The sequence below is a fragment of the Caenorhabditis briggsae genome, assembly GCF_000004555.2.
Source record: "Caenorhabditis briggsae complete genome, chrII, whole genome shotgun sequence".
NCBI lineage: Eukaryota > Metazoa > Nematoda > Chromadorea > Rhabditida > Rhabditidae > Caenorhabditis > Caenorhabditis briggsae.
Window position 1 is genome coordinate 2,321,277 of NC_013486.2, and position 19,758 is coordinate 2,341,034.

Genomic DNA, 19,758 nt, shown 5'->3' on the forward strand with positions numbered 1-19,758 from the left:
CAAAAACCTCATGAAATTGCACAAAATCGCATTTTTGCGTTGTTTTTTGATTATAAAAAACGTTTTATCAGACAAATTCAAAATTCATTCATAGAAAATGTAGAGAAAATAATTGCGGTTTTTTTGAGCTATCGAACTCCTAGAAATGTCAAAAACTGAAAGAGGAGATAGATTTTTTCTGTAAAAAACTTTCAAAAATGACCATTTTTGGCATGTTTTCTTCCGGAAAACGACCATACATGAATCTATAACCACTAATTATTTTTTAAGAATCATTTGAATCATATTGGAACTCCACAAAATCAGATAAAAAATTCTGAAATTATGGTTTTAGACCTGCAATTGTGATCGCGCCAAACTTTTTTTCTGTAGATCAAAAATTAATTTGCAGTTCGGAATTGTTCTGTGGGAGAACGTGTTATGGCGAATTTGATTTTCTAGGCCACCACTTCAAAATAATGGTCATGTCAGGCTATTTTTAGGCCAAAACAGTTGGTGGTCTAGAATACTCAGTTGGCAAAAGTTAGGCCACCGCTTCAAAATGACCTAGACAACACACCAGGGTCATGTCAGGCTATTTTTAGGCCAAAACAGGTGGTGGCCTAGAATACTCAGTTGGCAAAAGTTCGGCCACCCCTTCAAAATGACCTAGAAACTACACCAGCTGCATGTCGGCTATTTTTAGGTCATTTTGAAGTGGTGGTCTAGAAAACCAAACTTGCGAAAGTTAGACCACCGCTTCAAAATGCCCTAGAAATTACAACGAATGAATTCTAGGTCATTTTTAGGCCAAAACAGTTGGTGGCCTAGAAAACTCAGTAGGCAAAAGTTAGGCCACCACTTCAGAATGACCTAGAGAACACACCAGGGTCATGTCAGGCTATTTTTAGGCCATTTTGAAGTGGTGGCCTAGGAAACCAAACTTGCAAAAGTTAGACCACCATTTCAAAATGAAATGGAAAACCAAAAAAGCCACTCACATTTTCATAGGAACATTCCTATGCGGTCTATCCATCGATGCACTTCCATTTATCGATTTCCGGCTTGTCGTTTTGGGACTTCCAAAAACCTTGATCCCTTCATGCACCTCCTGATACTGTACTTTTTTGACAGCCCGTCCGCTGGCAGTTCGTATGGTATTCTGACTGCTTGAATGGGGGTCTTCCGACGATGATTGCTCATCCTGAATGCTCATCAATGAGACGTCGTTGGAGGGAATCTCCAGATGCTGTTCTTTAGCCGCCGCCTCTCGTTTCGCCTCGTTCTCCAATTTCCGTTGTTGAGCTCTACATGGAGTACACTTCCAATCCGATGGAGCCTCTTTCAGCTTGGCACACTTCAAATGATAACAAGAATCACACTCGGAGCATAGAATCAAATCATGAGCCGACGCCTTCTTTCGACAACTCTTACATTTCCCTTGAAGACGTGATTTGTCCCATTTGATTGAGGATTCGAATGTGGTTATGAAGAGGGAGAGAGCGGAGTGCGATTCGCATTGCAGGAGAGCTTTTTGCCAACGGATGAAGAGTTCGGAGGGTTTGAGACGACCGTCTGGAAATATAGAGATTTTAGAACTGGGGGAGTGAAGATCAGGGAAAACGGAAATTCCGATTATCAGAATTTTGGCGTTTTTGAGATTCGGAAACTCAGCTAAATCAAAATTTTGAAAAATCATAGTTTTAGAATTTGAGAAAATTAAAAGTTCAGAATTCTAGATACCGTAAAACCTGTATTAGATGGGCCGGCCCTTCTATTGTTCCAAGGTACCTCCGGAGGGCCCTTCTATTACAGGGGCCCTTCTATTTTTCCGTCCAGTTTTTTTTCCGAAATTTCGCATAGATTTTGGAGTTATTTTTCACTGATAAAGTACGGAAATTTTCTGATTTCAAAACACATTTTGAGAAGGGGCGTCCTTTTTCACAGAGGGCCCTTCTATTACAGGGGGGCATTCTATTTTCCGAGCTTCGCTCGCAGCGCCCTTCCATTAGAGGGGCCCTTCTATTAAAGGGACCCTTCTAATACAGGTTTTACGGTATTCTGGAATCTCAGAAATTCAAAATTCCAAAAAAGCGAGAAACTTCAAAAGTGTTGGAGATCAAAAATTCAAAAGTTAGAAATTTTGTGAATCGGAAAATCAAAAATTAAGATTTTTCAGGAAATTCATAAACTCAACATTTTCAATATTCAAAGTTTCAAAAAATCGAAAATTTGAAAAACTAAGAAGTTGAAAAAGTAAAAAATTTGGAAAAGCCCGAGATTCGAAAATTCTGAAAATCGAAAATTCAGAATTTTTGTGGAATTTCCGAAAAATTACGTATTTCAAAATTCGGGAATAAAAAATTGAGAATTCGGAAATTTCGAAATTACAGAAAGTTACAAATTTCAGTAAACTGGAAATTTGACAATCTAGAATTTTCAGAATTCCATAAAAAAAAAACTTCCAAAAAAGGAGAAATTTGAAAATCTAAATTCTGGAATTATCGATTCATGAATTTTCGAATTTCTAAAATTTTTTTAAAAATCTGAAATCCAAATTTCTGAAAATCCCAAAAAAAAAGAGAAATCATTCACGCTCATCCTTATTCGGGCTCAAGTACGGTGGCTTGATGAATTTCATCTGAATACTTCGAATAATCGAAAAGAATCCGATGGCCAACATTTTGGAGTCCGACATCTCCTCAGACGTCGTCAAGTCCAAATCCAAGCCGTTGAGCATCTGAATATTCTTCTCCGACACCTTCAGAAGCTCCGTGACGTCTCCAGAATCCTTGAATTGCTGTCGCCATTCCCAACGATTCACCTGAAAAAATATATATATTTAAAAAATCAGAATTTTAAAGATCTAACTATAAAGTGATTTTCAGCAAAAAAAAACAAATTTTTTTGAATTTTCTGATTCGAAAAATTTTTAGGTTTTTAACTTGCTCAGAATCAAAAACTAATGTCAGGTTTAGATTTCTCATCAAAATCTACACCAGAATGCATTTCCTGCGTCTCTAGCTCTTAATTTGAGCTCTTGGTTTACGGTAGCGCCGATCCGGTGCAAACACCAAACCTAACACCGAACCTCACGACAAAATGCACAATACGCTCAAAAACTATCTGGATAGGGGTAAAAAGATGTGGGAAACTCGAATTTTGTATCGAAAAATGTCTAAAACCTTCGAAAAATCGATTTTCAGGTCATTCTCACCTCAAAAACCTTCTCAATGGATCCCATTTGTCCTTGATCTAGCTTTTCCTCGAAATCCAGCAACAAATCCCGAATTTCAGTGTCCCAATCTATGTTGTAAGTGTCCGCTGGATCCGTCTCATCCGTCATTAACATCTCATTCCACGTCCCATCGGCTTCCATCGCTTCCGAGTCTTCTAGCATTTTCAGAAGCTCTGAACGATACTCCAGAAGCTCGTCGAGCAACTCGTTCTCTCGATTTCCACGTGGATTCAGCGACTTCAGAAGACGTTCGAATTGCTCACGATTCTTGATATAACAGAAGTTATGGGCGCGTCGGGATCCATGAATTTCACAGGTTTCCACGTCGCCAGAGCATAGGAACACTTCAGAATCCTCAGAATTTTCGAAATTTTGAGGATCGTCGATTTTCGATGCTTCGTCACACTCGACACGTAATTCAGAAGACGTTGGGGTTTCCACAAGAATCGCTGAGAGGTTTTCTAGGACCAGATAACGACGATAGGCTCTGTCGGAGCCTAGACGTATGTCGGAAACTTTGCAGTAGGTTGAGAACAGTTTGGAGGTTAGAGAATCCATTAGAAGCTTGAATTCCGACTTCTGGAGATCACGGGCGGTCACTATCTCGTCTAGGGTGAGGTTGGTGTAGGGAACAGCGTCGAGCAGAATCTGAAAATAAGAACGATAGGAGTTTCAGAAATCTAAAAGTTTTGGAATGAAAACCAATTCGAAATAGATTTTTCTAGATTTTCACATTTTCAGAAACAAGGATTTTCAAATTTTTCTCAAAAAATCTGCATTGCAGATGAAAATTGAAAAATCTGAAATTCCAAAAATTAAGATTTTTTGGGAAATTTAAACTCTCAAAAATTTCAAAAATCGAAAATTTGAAAACTGTAGAAAATCTGAAAATCCAAAATTCTGAAATTCTTGAAATCGAAAAATCGGAAATCCCGAAATTTGAGGATCCGAATTTTTCAGGTTCTTGATTTTTGAAAATTTTTTGATTTTAAGTTTTTTGTTTTCAGAGTTTTAGGTGTAAAAATTGCTCACCAAATTTCGCTAATTTTCAGACTTTCCAATATTTAAAATTTCGGAAAATTCTGGCTTTTTTGAATTAAAAAAATGTGATTTTCAAAATTTCTGAGCTTTTCAAATTTCCGAATTTCTCGATTTTCGGATTTTCAGATCCTCAAATTTTTTGGAAAAAAGTCTAGTTTCTTCTGAAATTCTAGATTTTTAGATTTTCTTAAACTGCTCATCTTCTCCCCAAATCTCCTTACCCCATCCATCTCCTCCTTATCAAATCGTCGTCCATCGATGAACGCCTTCAAGTGCCCCTTAAACTTCTTCACAACCGGCGACATCGTCGCTCCAGAATCCGTCTCCGATGACGTGGTGGTGACTTCCAACAGAAGACGTGACGCATTCGCCTCTGCCTCTTGCGCCAAATCCCACGCCTTCAATCGTTTTTGCTCTTTTTTGAGCTCCGCTAGCTCGATTTGTTGCTTTTCCATATGGCTTCTGAATTTTGAGTATGTGAGCAATTGATAAATCAACGTCTTCATAATTTCCAGCCGTTCAGACGGTTCCAAATCGAAAACGGTTTGTGTTCGAAGCTTTTCCATGATGTCCGGACGAGAATGTCTCAATTCAAATGCCGGATCCTCGTAGCCACGGAAGTTGCCACGTTGATAGAGACGGTGACGATGGGTGGAGACGCCTGTGTAGTAGCCAGAAGTGAGCAATATCAATCGGAGCACTTCGGTTAGTGTCATCCAATCCACTGGCAAGTGACGGACCGATTTTCCGTGGATTTTTCGGATTCTGGAAAAAAGCACTTTTTTCGGGGAAATTCGTTTTTAGGGTTTTCAACTTTTGAACTTGCTCTAAACTGAAACATTGCCAGAAACGTGCCAGATTCAGATTTCTCATCAAAATATACACCGAAACGCATTTTCCTGCGTCTCTAACTCTCAATATTGAGTGTTCAGGTAACGGTAGCGCCGATTCTGTGCAAACACCGAACCTTAAAACAAAATGCACAAAACGCTCAAAACCTTCAAAAAACCGCCTAGATAGGGGTAAAAAGATGCGGAAAACTTGGATTTTGTATTGAAAAATGCCTGAAACTTTCAGATAAAGAAGATTTTGACAAATTTCATTTTTAAGGTTCTCAACTCATGCTCTAACCTGAAAAACATTGTCAGATTCAGATTTCTCATAAAAATCTACACCGGAACGCATTTTTCTGCGTCTCTAACTCTCAATTCCGAATTTTCGGGTTACGGTAGCGCCGATTTTGTGCAAACACCAAACCAAACACCGAACCTTACGACAAAATGCACAAAACGCTCAAAAACTATCTAGATAGGGGTAAAAAGATGCGGGAAACTCGAATTTCGGATCGAAAATTCGTCTTCTTGGCAAATTTCTAAAAAAGAAACCGAAAAAATCTAGATTTCTTAGATTTCTACAATCGAAAACGGCATTTTTCTGGTCGGAATTTCATGATTTTTCAGCCAAAATCCATAATTTTGTCTCAAATTTTTTAGTTTTTCAGCCAAAAAAGCTTACCTAAAATGCATCTCACTAATCTCTCGTATACTGTCTCCGTGCGTCGCATGCACTGGATCACAATTCTGCGCATTTATCAAGTAAATCTCCTCTCGATTCTGAAAATCCGCCTCATCGCCGTCCTCCTCATCAGTGATATCCGTTCGAATCGTCAGCAAGACCTTCATCAAATCGGCGAAAGGAGAGTTTTGGGGATCGAAACATTTCATGGCAATGATAATATCGGAAAGCTGAATTTCGTCGGTGCCACGGACCTCTTTCAGTGGGAGAATCTCTCGGAATGAGGTGAAAAATTGAAGGATAAATAGGTAATCGGCGAACTCGTCGGTCGTCATCCATTTCGGAATTTCGAGCGACGGAAAACGTGGCAGAGGCTTGAGATCGTTACAAATTAGGTCATCCCGCTTCTTGTTGTACGCTGCTTTTTCCCGGATTTTTCGCTTTTTTTCTTCCTTCAAGGCTTCCCGTTCAACGTCTTTTTGCTCCTGGAAATAGAATCTTAAAATTTCAGAATCTTAAAATTTCGAAATTTCATAATCTCGGAATCCCAGAATTCCAGAATCTCAGAATTTCGGAATCCCCAGGATCTTGGAATCCCATAATCTAGGATTTTTAGAATTGGACAGTTTCAGAATTCTGATTTTTCGAGATTCCAGAATTACGGATTTTCAGGATTCCGGAATTCCAGAATCTCAGGATTCTAGAATTTTGAAATCTGCCAATTTTGAATTTTCAGAAAAAATATTCGGATTTCCGGATTCTCAGGATCTGGGAATTTCAGAATTTCAGAATATCAGAATCTCAGAATTTCAGAATATCAGAATCTCAGAAATTCCTATGAAACTCCGAATATCGGATCTCCAGAACTCCAGATTCACAGAATCTCAGAGTTTCCGAATTTCCGTGATTCAGCATTTTTGAGACTCGGAATCTCAGAATTTCGAACATTCTGAGTTCTAGAATTTCGGAACGTGAAAATTCTGGAATTCCAAAATCTAGGATCCTTAGAATCCGATATTGGTAAAATTCTGGAGTTTCTGATTCTCAGAATTTCAGAATCCAGGAATCTAAAAATCTCAGAATGTATTCCCTTTTTTTTTAAGTCTGAGAATTTACGCAGCTTGGAATTTCAGAATTTTGGAATTTCAGAATCTCTTCCAGAATCTCAGAACCTCAAAACATTAGAATCTTGGAATCTGCAAATCTCGGATCTAGAGTTTCAGATACTCGGAATTTCAAAATCTCAAAATCTTATGATTTCAGAATTTTCATTTTTGAAAATTTGAGAATTTCGGAATCTTACAATCTGAGAATTTCAGCATTTCGAAATTTCAGAACTTTAGAACCTCGGAATTCCGAAATCTAGGGATCCATAAATCTCCGAATTTGAAAATTCTGGATAGGGTTTCTGGATTCTGGATTTTCAGATTCTCAGAATCTCCAAATTTCAGAATCTCAAAATATTACGATTCCAGATCTTCCATTTTTGAAAATTTGAGAATTTCAGAATCTCAAAATTTAGAAAATTTCCGAATTTCCAAAATTTTAGAAACTAGAAATCAGCAAATCTCGGAATCTTAAAAATCTTAGAAACCGAGAATTTCGGAATTCTGAATTTCCTCAAGATTATAATCTCAGAATCTCATAACCTAGGATTCTTACAATCCGAGAATTCAAGTATTCTGAAATCTGCAAATCTTGAATTTTCAGAAATTCTGATTTCCGGATTCTCAGGATCTGGGAAGTCCAGAATCTCCAAGTCTTATGGTTCCGGAATTCTCTTATTTTTTTAATTCTGAGAATTTACGCATTTTGGAATTTCATAATTTTGGAATTTCAGAATCGAAGGAATCTCAAAATCTCAGAATATTAGAATTTTGGATTTCCAGATTTTGAGAATCTTGGTATTCCAAAATCTCAGAATCTCGGAATCTCAGAATTTCAGGATTTCAGAATCTCTAAATCTCAGAATTTCAGAATCTCGGAATCTCGGAATTTCAGAAATTCGGAATTTCGGATTCATAGAATTCAAGAATCTTAGAATTTGAAAATTCCAAAATCTCTCAGAATTTTCTAAAAATTTGAACATTCGGAAAACTGAGCAATCTATAAATTGCGGATCCAAATAGCTCGGAAAAATCTGAAATTGTGTCGTTCCTCTCACCTTAACCATCATCTTAAACTCTGAAATTTTCTTGGGGCTGAGCAATCGATCCTCCTGCTCCAAACCAGTCAAATCGATTCCGAATCGGCGAGCTTCATCGAAATAGAACGTCAAATCCTCCTGTTGTTCCTGAATTTTCGCCTTCTTTTTCTCCGTTTTCGAAGACGTGCTCGATCTGCGAACTTTCTTTTTTACTGGCTCTTCCGCAGCTGACGACGTCGAGGGGACCCAGGAGAGAGTTAGTGCTCCAGAAGACGTCAAATCGAAGTCGTCGAGTGGGCGGGGCGAAGAGACTTCTAAACGTTTTCTTGGTTTTTTCTCTGTCTGGAGAAGTGCTCGTTGTTCTGGAGTCTTTGGTGGACGGCCACGTGGACGGGGTGCTGGAAGAAGTTGAAGGATCAGAAGATCAGAAATTCGAAAATTCCGAAATTAAGAATCTGGAAATCATGAATCTAGAAACCTCACTTCTTGAATTTAAAACTAACGTCGAACCTCTTAAACTCAGATTTTAAGCTTAGCAATCACCTCGGAAATGGCTAAACCTAGATCATTTGAAGTGAAATTTGAACTATTTTCATGGCATTTCAATTATGACCATTTCGCAACCGGACGTTCCAGAACTAGTCATTTCGCAACGGTTCTCAAACGTCCGATTATGATCAATCCACCATTTCGCAGCCGGACGTTTCAGAACCTGTCATTTTGCAACCGTTTTCAAACGCCCTGTTATGAAATAATACATTTTTGTATGTTCAGTTTCTCGCTGGTCAGTTCTATAACGTTACGGTTACCAAATGATCAATCCACCAATTCGCAACTGTGACGTTTCAGAATCTGTCATTTTGCAACAGTTCCGAAACGTCCGGCTGCTAAATAATCAATGTTAGGACGTCGGGTTCTAGAACGTCTAGTTGCGAAATGACCAGTTCTAATATGTCTGGTTCTAAAAACTCCTAATTGCTAAATGTCCTGAATTCTCAGTTCCAAAACGATCGGTTATGAAATAGTTAGTTGCGAAGTGGATAGTTGCGAAATGGTCAGTCCAGTTCTGAAACGTCCCAAAGTCATTTTCAGCAAATTTTGAATTGATTTTCAAATTTCTAAATGCTTAAAAAGACTCACGAGCATCCGGATCCCTATCCTCTCTCTTCTGCCGTCTCTCTCCTCCTCCTCCTCCTTCTAGCCCAGATTTCAACAAATTCGGAATTCGTCCTCTTTGCAGCACCGGCGTTTTCGGGCATATCGGTTCGGCGCCTGACATTATATCCGACCACCAGAGACCGTCGACTTTATCCAAATATTCGTCTCGAATTGTGTATCGATCGGAATCCGGCGGAAGGTGACACGTGTTCTTCAGGAAGAGACGAATCTTTTGACGAGCACCAAATGTTTTGGAGCGAAACAACTTCTCATGCGTCACATTCTCCCTAAACCGATCCGCATCTCCATCAACAACGCCTTCCAATATCTCAACCGTATATCGAAAATCCTCCGGATTCTGTACAATTGGCTCCTTGATTCCCGGCTCCGCCTCCTCCATTTCCAGCCCATTACGATCCGTAATCCCCTGTTGTGTAGCGTGTGACGTCACGATTCGAGCCAGGGTCTTTCGAGATTTCTCCAGATACGAGACCTCTTCATTGTTGAAGTATCGATCCTTCATAATGTGATAAACATCGTTGACGAGCTCTTCGAATCGCCCACGATTCGTTAATTTATGAACAATGAAGAATACGGGAAGTTCCAGAGATTCCGGGAAATCCCCTAGGTCTCTTTCCGTCTCTTTTTCTGATGATTGGGCTTCGAAATAGGTTAAATTCGATTTTCGAGTCAATGCACACGACCAGGCAGTGGTGTTGAGGAGGATCATTCGAGCGAAGTATTCTCTGAAAAATGAGAAAAATGATTTTTTTGGGATTTTCAGACTTTTAGTATCATAGAATCTAGGACAATCACGATCTAAGAATCTCAGAATCTCAAAACCTAAGAATTTCAGAATTTTAAAATCCCAGAATCTCAGAATCTCAGAATCGTTGAATTTTTCGACTTCAAACATTCAAAAAATCGGAAAAATTTTAAGATTACAGTATTCTGAGAACTTTGAAATTTCGAAAAATCCAAAAAATCAAAATTCCAAAATCTTAAAATTCTGAAATTTGTGAAAAAAAGAAGAATTCTCAGAATACTGTAGTTTTAAGATTTTTCCGATTTTTTGGAAATTTTCGAGTTAAATTTTTAAAAAAATTCCGGGCCCTGAAAATTTTCTCTCGGCCCGGCCCGGCCCGGCGGCCCGGCCCGGGAACCGGGCCGGGCCGAAATTTCACAAGTATGTAAAAATCTAAATTTTTGAGAATTCAAAAATTGCAAAAAATGTTTTTCAGCTTTTTTTTTCAAAACTCTGAAATTCTGAAATTTCGGAAAAAAACATAAAGTTTGAAAATTCCCAGTTTTTCTGAAAATCTTAAGATTGCAAAAAAGCTTTTTTCTAAACTGAAAATTCCAGATTTTTTTCAGCCAAAGAATCACGAAAATCCAATTTTTCACATTCTTTTTCAGCCAAAAACCTACTCATGACTCAAAAAGATCTCGCCAGTCGGCTGACAATAATAGGTTTTCGTGTCGGCTGGAATTCCATTTGGCGGTGGTTTCGGAATGAATGGCTGCTTGTTGAGCAACGGCATAAATGAATAAAACGTCTGAAAATTCGGCGAATTTCAGACAAAAAATCTAGAAAAAATTCGAAAAAAAATAGATATAAAATGGGTGTTTTTGAGAGCTAAAACAACCAATTTAGAGTTGAAAAAATAATATTTGAAGAAATAGAAAAAAAATTACAGAATTTATAGGAAAACCTGCTTAAAAATGCTTAACTATCCATAATTAAATATTATAATAAAATGACATTTTCAGAAATTTCCAAAATTTTGAAAATTTTGAAAAAATCTAAAAATTGAGAATCTGATGTGTGAAGAAAGAACGAGATGGGGAGGTAGTGGAAAAATTGAAATTTACAAAAAAAAAAACGAAAAATGGGAAAGTGCGCTCTATTGAGATTTTTTGAAATTCAAAAATTCCGAATTTTCAAAATTTAAAAATTCCAAAAAATCAGAAATTTCGAAATTCAAAACACCAGGACGTTTTGAAACTGGCCATTTTGAAACTGACAATTTCGCAACCAGACAGTTTGGAACCGGTCATTTCGCAACCATTTTCAATCGCGGTTCTAAAGTAGTCCATTGGAACATTACCTTGTTCAAAACGTCGAGTTGACCGGTTCTGAAACGTCTTGGTTTCGAAATGCCAAAAATCGATGAAGAAGGTCTTGACATGATTCGAGATGAGCTAGATTTCATGATGATTGCTCAGCTCAGAATTTCAAAATCTTCAAAATTAAGAGAAATTTTCCAATAGTTTCAGGCTATTTTTCCGTTTTTCCAGCTTAAAAAATAATTAATAAATTTTCCGAGAAAATTGGCTGAAAAACCTTTCAGAAAATTCCAAATTATCAATTGAGCGCATTTTCTTTTAAACACGATTTTCAGTGTTTTTCAAATATAAACAGTAGGATGCTGAAGATTATGTCGTGCTGCCGCCGATTCCAACAATTCCATAATTTGATTTTTTGCCAACATTCGTGTGTGCTCTGGAAGTGTTCGTAGATCCGAGACGATCGATGCGGAGAACGCAGAGTCACCGTCCAGATAGACATTACTATTCGGTGCTCGTTTCTCGGGAATCATCATGTAGCTGTTCAGGGTTAGGCTGCAAAAAATAAGGAAGATTAGAGGGATTTTTAGGAGCTTAAAAACTTGAAAATCTAGAATTTCGGAGAATCTTGAACAGGCATAAAAACGCTAAAAATCATAAAAATTGGATCAAATCATACTTGTAAAATTCCGGGCCGGCCCGCCAAAGCCCGGGCCTGGGCCGGGCCTGAGGAAATTTTCAAGGCCCGGGCCCGGCCCGGTGTCAAAAATTCTGTATTTTTGAGCCAAATTTTGAGCTCTCAATATAATTTTTTCCATTTTTTTTTCGTATTTCGGATTGTTTGTCTGTCTGATCAAAAAAGATCGAAAAACTCGAAAAAAAATTTTTTGGTCGAAAAAAATCACATAAGGGTCCCCCTTAAGTGTTTTTTGAAAATTTCGAAACTAGTGAAATGACGGGCCCGCCGGGCCGGGCTTCCGAAATTCCGGAAAAAGCCCGGCATGGCCCGTTACAAGTATGGATCAAATAGTAACCAAATAAAGCCAATTTGAAACTTTTCTAAACGGTAAATTGAGCAGTTCGAAATTCCAGAATCTTGAAATTTAGGAATCTCGGATTTTTCAGAACATTGGTTCGGGAAACCTCAAACTTCCAGAAATTCAGAATTCCAGAATCTCAGAATTTCAGAATCTTAGGATATGGGAAATCTTGATTTTGGAGAATCTCAGAATCTTAGGATTTCAGAATCTCAGAATCTCCGGATTTCAGAATCTCAAAATCCCAGAATTTCAGAATATCAGAATCTCAGAATTTTAGAATTCCTGACTCTCAGAATTGCCAACTTCAAAAATCTGAGAATTTCAGAATCTCATGATTCCAGGATATCAGATTTCCATAATCTCAGAATCTTAGAATTTCAGAATCTTAGAATTTCAGAATCTTAGAATTTCAGAATCTTAGAATTGCCAACTTCAAAAATCTGAGAATTTCAGAATCGAATGATTCCAGAATATGAGATTTTCAGAATCTCAGAACTTCAGAAGCTCAGAATTTCAGAATATCCATGAATTTCAGAATATTTATGCCAAAGTCCCAAAATTCCAGAATCTGGAATTCGGGGATCGCTTTTTTTTTTACAGAACCTCAAAACGACAAAATCTTAGAATCTTAAAATTTCAGAATCTGATAATCTGGAAATTCCAGAATCTGGAACATGGGAATGTGGAATTTTAGAATCTTAAATCTTTCAAAATCTCATGATTTCGGAATCTTAGAATCTTGGAATTTCAGATTCCCAGACTTTCAGAAGTTCCGAATCAAGCAATCTCCAAATCTTACGATTTCAGAATTTCAGAAATTGAAAATCTGAAAACTTCTAGACCTCAGGAATTTCGGAATCTCAGAATCTCAAAATCTCATAACATCAGAAATTCAGAATCTCAGAATTTCAATTTTTTCGATTTTCAGCCATTTTTTGCCTTTCCCCCCTGAAAACTCACTCATCCTCCGGTTCAAACTCGGCATCGTATTCTGAAAGCACTCCGTCATCTGGATTGACGTCGTTCGATCCGCCAGGACCCTGTCTTTTCAGACTGCGTGCACATCGGGACATTTGTTCTGGAAAATGAGGATTTTTAGATTTCCAGATTTTTTGGATTTTTAGACTCCTAGGCTCATGGATTCTCAGAATCCTGAATGTTCAGAAATTCAGATTCTGGATTCTGAGGTTTTCGGATTCCCGAAATTTCTGGATATCTGGATTCCTAGAAACCTGGATTCTTGGATTCGTGGATTTCCAAACACCCAGATTCTGAGATTCTGGAATTTTCAGATTCTAAGACTCCTGGATTCTCAGATTTCCAGAATTTTCAAGCTTACGTTCATCGAGATGATGGTCTATCCACGACATATCCTCGTACATTTCCCACGTTGAGATTTCTGGAGGCACCATCGAATCCAATCCCTGAAAAAAAACTTTAAAATCATAGAACTGGAATTTTCAGACATTTCAGACAAAAGCTTTTGGCGATACTTGTAAAATTCCGGGCCTGAGGACAATTTCAAGGCCCGGGCCCGGCCCGGAAGGCCCGGTAGCAAAAATTTTGTCCTTTTGAGCCACATTTCGAGCTCTCAATACAATATTCTTCATTTTTTGTGCTTTTTGGATTGTTTGTCTGTTTGATCAAAAAATTAAAAAAAAACTCGAAAAAATTTTTTGATCGAAAAAAATCACATAAGGGTCCCCTCTTATGTGTTTTTTGAAATTTTCAAAACTTGTGTAATGACAGGCCCGCCGGGCCGGGCCTCCGGAATTCGGAAAAAAGCCCGGCCCGACCCGTTAAAAGTATGCTTCTGGCGGTTTTGGATGAAAAATTGTTCCAAAATTGGTCATTTTTGACACGAAAAAGCCTGAAACTGGTCCTGAAAAGCGCCAAATTAAAATAATTTCTGAATTCTTCATTTCTTTTGAGGCAAAAATTTTGGTCAAAAATTAGTCATTTTCAGGCTAAAAAACACCAAAAAAATGGCTCCAAATTTCAATTTTTGCATTTTTCGGGGATCAAAAAATGCCCAAAAATCAGTCATTTTTGACACCTGAAAGCCCAAAAATGGCTCCAAACCTACCGTAATAGTTCTCAGTCGTCTCTTCTCTCTCACATAGCGATCTCGATGCTTCTTCCATTGTTTGTAGATCGAATTCACGTTTCCCGGATAGTTGAGCTTCTCGATAATCAAATTCCACGCCTGATTTCGGCAGTCACCATGACGGTATTTGGGATCACGGGCGTCGTAGAGACACGGATGACTTTGGACTTCCTGGAAGAAATTAGGAGATTAGATAATATGGAAAATCGAAAATTTCAGATATTCGGAAGATTCGTGAGATCAGAAAATCCAAAAATTCAAAAAAAAATCAAAAATTCTGAATTTTTAACCTAAATGTTGAGCTGAGCAATCACAGAAACGGTCAATTTAAAATTTGAAACTTTTAAAAATTTCAAGATTACTATAGATTAGCAATCTCAAGTTTTTCTGTCACCGGAAAGTATCGGAACCGGCCGTTTCAGCACTGCCCATTTCGCAACTCAAGGGTGTGGTTTCAAAACGTTAGAGTTCTGAAATGTCCGGCAATGTCGTTTCGCAACCAGAAGTTTTAGAACCGGTCTTTTCGAAAATGACCATTTCGCAACCAAAACTTTTAGAACCGGTCATTTCGCAACCATTATCAATTGGTTGCGAAACAGTCCGTTGCGAAATGACAGATTCTGAAATGTGAAGCTTTCAAATATCCGGCAGTGGAATTTTCTAGAACCACTCATTTCGCAACTAACCGTTTCGCAACCAGACTTTTTAGAACCGATCATTTCGCAACCGCAACGTTTTGTAACTTGTCATGTCGCAACTAGACATGTCAGAACCGGTCATTTTGGAACCGAGACTTTTCAGAACTTATCATTTCGTAACCAGACATTTTAAAACTGGTCATTTCGCAACTGTTCAAAATAGTCAGTTGTGGGACGTCCGGTTGCGAAATGGCAGAACCGGACATTTGAAAACTGACCGTTTCGTAACCGTGACGTATTAGAAACGCGGTCATTTCGCAGCCAACGGCTTTGAAAAATCCGGCTTCGAAACGTCCAGCTAGGGAAAGGGAAGTTCTAGAACCGCTCATTTCGCAACAAGACGGTTTAGAACCAGTCATTCCACAACTATTCTCAACCGCGGTTCCAAATCTGTGGCGAAGCAGTCAATTGGGACATTACAGGTTCTAAAACGTCACGGTTGCGAAAAGTCTCGGAGCCTTGAAAACTGTCTAGATCTAGACGTTATTGAACCGGTAATTTCGTAACTATTCTCAAACACGAGGTGATCGATCCTGGTTGCAACATGACCGGTTCTCAAACGTCACGGTTGCGAAATTTCCAAGAAAAAAAAGCCCAATTTTGACCTAAAACCACCTAGAATTCATGATGATTGCTCAGCTCAAAATTCTCAGAATCTTCAAAACTTCGAAATCTTGAAAAATTCGAAAACCAACCTGAATGAGAGACTTGGCGAAATTCGGATCAGTAATTCTCTCCTGAACCCCATCGGCCTCCTTTCTCGACGGTGACACTTCGGCTCGATCCGTCATATGTGGGTCCAAAAAGTGCAAGTGCTTGAAATACTGCCACGACGATTTTTCCGGTCCATACTTTTGTTTTCTCTTCTCTTTTCCATATTTATCTCTCAGCTGCTTCCATCGAGCCGACAACATTCTCGGATCACCGTCGAAATTGAGTACCGAGACAAGACGAGACCACACACGATTCTTGTATTCCGTATTACGGTACTGACGATCCGTGTTGTCGAAAAGGCATCGAGAATGACGGACCGCTTCGATTAGACGCAAGTTGAATGTTGGCTCGATCATTTCGTCTTGGAAACGAGTGCCTGGATAGGTTCGCGGGATCCTGGAATACGCATTTTTGGCTCCGGGACGTTTCAGAACGCGACGTTTCGGAACCTGACGTTTCGGAGCCACGACGTTTCGGAACCCGATGCTTCAGAATCCGACGTTTCAGAACCCGACGTTTCAGAACACGACGTTTCGGAACCATGACGCTTCGGAACCATGACGCTTCAGAACCCGGCCGTTCAGAACTTTTCTGCATTTTTGTATAGTGGTTTTTGCACACCAAATGAGCATTGCTCATTTCAATTTTGTGTTTTTCTGCTTTTTTATTCATTCTCATCTACCGTACTCCTAATAGTGATACGTTCACACTCGAAATCTCTCCAAAAATCGAAAAAAATTAAAATTTTCACAAACGATGTCTAGAAGTACGCAAAATTTTTCCGGCTAATATCAGTCTCATTTTTGCATACTTTTAGTAATGACACCGTTTTTGAAAAATTCAATTTTTTCGATTTTTCGAGAGTTTCCGAGTGTGAACCTATTTGGAGTACGGTAGATGAGAACGAATGAAAAAGCAGAAAAGCACAAAATTAAAATGAGCAATGCTCATTTGGTGTGCAGAAAACCACTATACAAGAATGCAGAAAAATTCTGAAACGTCGGGTTCTGAAACGTCGGGTTCTGAAATGTCGAGTTCTGAAACATCGGGTTCTGAAACGTCGTGGTTCTGAAACGTCGGGTTCTGAAATGTCGAGTTCTGAAACATCGGGTTCTGAAACGTCGTGGTTCTGAAACGTCGGGTTCTGAAACGTCGTGGTTCCGAAACGTCGAGTTCTGAAGCGTCCCGGAACTTTCAGGAATTATAAAATCTTCGAATTTCTAAAACTCAGACCTTTAAAAATGCAACAAAAAAAACGATTTTTTGAACGAAAATCAACCAATTTTGGCTAGAAAATTGTCTGAAAATCAGCCTCATTCTCAGAATTTTCCGCTCATTTTTTCCCAATTTTCAGAATTTTCAGCTTTTCTTCCGATTTTTGAAATTTCAAAAAATTTCAAGCGTATTTTTCGATTTTTACTTTATTAAAGCGATTTTTTGACTGAAAATTCAGAATTTTCAGTTCTTTTTTGCTCAATTTTCTAGTTGCTAAGCCGAAAATTTCCGCTATTTTTCAGCCAAAAAACCACTTACATTTTCAAATCTCTTGGCTTGACGTCTTCGTAATGATGATGGCGATGATGATAATTATCGCCTCCTCCTCCGTCGTCGTCTGCTGGACTGTAGTACATTACAAAACTGCAAGTGTGAATTCACTGGAAATTGGATGAGAACTTTCAAATAAAATCGAAATTGGTTGAAAACCGAAAAATTGAAAAAAGAGAGAAAATGAAAATTTGAATGAAAAATTGCATATTTTTCGGGGTAAAAATCAAAAATCAACAAAAATTGCGAGCAACAACAACAACAAGACACCTAACAATTAAATGAAAATTGGGGGTTTTAAAGGGCAAAAACGGGATTTTCGAGGTGAAAAATTGGCAAAAAATGGACCAAAAATGACTGAAAATACCCCAAATTAGGTTTTAGGAAGAAAATTAGAGCAAAAATAGCAATTTTTGAGGTGAAAAAAGGAGATAAATTGGCAAAAAAATGGACAAAAACGGACCAAAATTAAGGTTTTTTCTGGAAATTTCCAAAAGAAAAAAGGGACTTTTTGAAAAAAAAAATCATGAGAAAATCAATAAAAACTAGATATCTGAGGTCAGAAATTGGCAAAAATAGCCTAAATTGAATGGAAAATTGGCAAAAAATCAATCGAAAAATCAATTTTCTGGAAGAAAATTAGAGCGAAAATTGGAGATTTTTGAGGTGAAAAAATTAGATTTTTCTAGAAATTTCAAGACCAAAATTGGCGAGAAATGAATGAAAAAAAAACAACTTTTTAGCTAAAAACTTCTGATCGTTCCAGAAATTTTCAAAAATTGGCAAAAAATGGACCAAAAATGACTGAAAATAGTCTGAATTGAATGGAAAATCGGCAGAAAATCAATCGAAAAATTTGGAAGAAAATTAGATAAAAATGGAGATAAATTGGCAAAAAATGGATCAAAAAATCCAGAAGAAAATGGGATTTTTTGAAAAACATAAAACAGGAGAAATTCAATAAAAACTAGTGGAGTCCTCTCGGGGGAACAATAATCGACTCCTGGGAAAAATGTGGGCGTGGCCAATTTTTAGTCATTTCCAGCCAAAATTTCATGAAAATTTTGAATTTTTGATCAGTTTTCGGCTCAAAGTTCGCCATTTTCTCGAAATTTCCACCTAAAAATTGAACAAAATCAGAATTTAAGCTTCAATTTTCGGCTTTTTCGCTGCTCCTTTCTTCTGATTTCTCTCATTTTCGTTTCGCCGACGATCCAGCTGTCCTCTGATCTTTTCCAATTTTCGTTTAGAACTCGTCACTCGTCGATTCTTCATCTCATCCAGATGTCGATCGACGTCTTCTTCGTTCATTCCCTGAAGAGAAAAATGTGTCAAAAATTGGATTTGTTGGTTTTTTTTTTTGGCGGGAAATTTGAATTTTTTCCACTTAAAAATCGGATTTTCTATGGATTTTCAAAAAAAATCGCTTAAAATTCGTCTTTTCGGCGGGAAATTTGAAAAATTTGCTCGATTTTTTTGTGTCACAAAAAGCTAATTTTCTGAAAATTTCAAAGAATTTTAATTGACTTTTGGCCAGAAATTCCGATATCTTTCGAGTTTTTTTGGGGGGATTTTGTCGGGTCAAAAATCAAAAATTTCCAGAGTTTTTGGCCGAAAATTCCGAAATTTTTCGAACTTTTTGGGGGGTTTTCGGGTCAAAAATCCGATTTTCCGACATTTTTTTTCGGGAAATTTGGGTTTTTTCGAGTCGAAAATTTGCATTTTCTGCGATTTTTGAGCCGACTTTTACTCAAAATGATCATTATTCGAGTAAAAAAATGACTCAAAAATTTGATTTTTCACAAAATTTCGAGTTTCAAATCCATTTTTTACATTTGAGCTTTTTGGTGTCAAAAATTTTGGTTTTTACCCAAAAATAATTTTTTTCAAGAATTTCAGTTGGATTTTCTGGCCAGAAATTTAAAATGTTTCGAATTTTTTCTCAAGAATGTGAGTAATTTTGGCCAGAAATTCCGATATTTTTCGAGATTTTAGGGGGTTTTTGGGTCAAAAATCGGATTTTTCCTAATTTTTTTGGCGGGGAATTTGAATTTTTAGGTCGAAAATCTGGATTTTCTGCGACTTTTAAGTCGATTTCTACTCAAAAAAATCATAATTCGAGGCAAAAGTGGGTTTTTTCGAGTCGAAAATCGGATTTTTTTGAATATAATTTTTTTTTCAGGTCGAAAAAATTGAATTTTAGTTGATTTTTTTGGACAAAAAATGCATTTTTTCGGGTTTTTTGGGTCCAAAATCCGATTTTTCGACATTTGAGTCTTTTCCAGTTGGAAATTGGATTTTTAAATTGGTTTACATTTCAAAACCATCATTTTTTCCAGTAAAAATCCATTTAATGCCGCGTTACAAAAATCAGTGGTCTAAAATTCCTTACATGGCCTACGAACCCACAAATTGCTGACCTAGGATTCCTTTTATGGCCTAAAAACCCAGAAGTTGATAGCCTAGATTTCCTATCTATGGCCTAGAAACCCGAAAATAAATGGCCTAAG

General features: G+C 37.7%; 2 protein-coding genes across 2 annotated transcripts in view; both read right to left on the reverse strand.

Moving 5' to 3' along the window:
• Cbr-athp-2 overlaps positions 1 to 17,334 on the reverse strand; it is a gene marked incomplete at both ends in the record, with an annotated part of 18,492 nt that extends 1,158 nt beyond the window's left edge. Inside the window, 14 exons of the mRNA XM_045241794.1 lie at positions 981 to 1,554; positions 2,575 to 2,803; positions 3,197 to 3,865; positions 4,480 to 5,023; positions 5,774 to 6,258; positions 7,938 to 8,317; positions 9,060 to 9,823; positions 10,506 to 10,633; positions 11,528 to 11,699; positions 13,145 to 13,262; positions 14,267 to 14,462; positions 15,685 to 16,152; positions 16,674 to 16,801; positions 17,298 to 17,334. Coding sequence (XP_045092457.1) covers positions 981 to 1,554; positions 2,575 to 2,803; positions 3,197 to 3,865; positions 4,480 to 5,023; positions 5,774 to 6,258; positions 7,938 to 8,317; positions 9,060 to 9,823; positions 10,506 to 10,633; positions 11,528 to 11,699; positions 13,145 to 13,262; positions 14,267 to 14,462; positions 15,685 to 16,152; positions 16,674 to 16,801; positions 17,298 to 17,334 — 4,892 coding nt within the window. The remainder of the gene's footprint in view (positions 1 to 980; positions 1,555 to 2,574; positions 2,804 to 3,196; positions 3,866 to 4,479; positions 5,024 to 5,773; positions 6,259 to 7,937; positions 8,318 to 9,059; positions 9,824 to 10,505; positions 10,634 to 11,527; positions 11,700 to 13,144; positions 13,263 to 14,266; positions 14,463 to 15,684; positions 16,153 to 16,673; positions 16,802 to 17,297) is intronic.
• Positions 17,335 to 18,391: 1,057 nt separating this feature from the next.
• The window catches only part of CBG03667, a gene marked incomplete at both ends in the record, with an annotated part of 10,370 nt that continues 9,003 nt past the window's right edge, over positions 18,392 to 19,758 (reverse strand). Inside the window, one exon of the mRNA XM_002629900.1 lies at positions 18,392 to 18,562. Within this exon, the coding sequence (XP_002629946.1) occupies positions 18,392 to 18,562 (171 nt within the window). The remainder of the gene's footprint in view (positions 18,563 to 19,758) is intronic.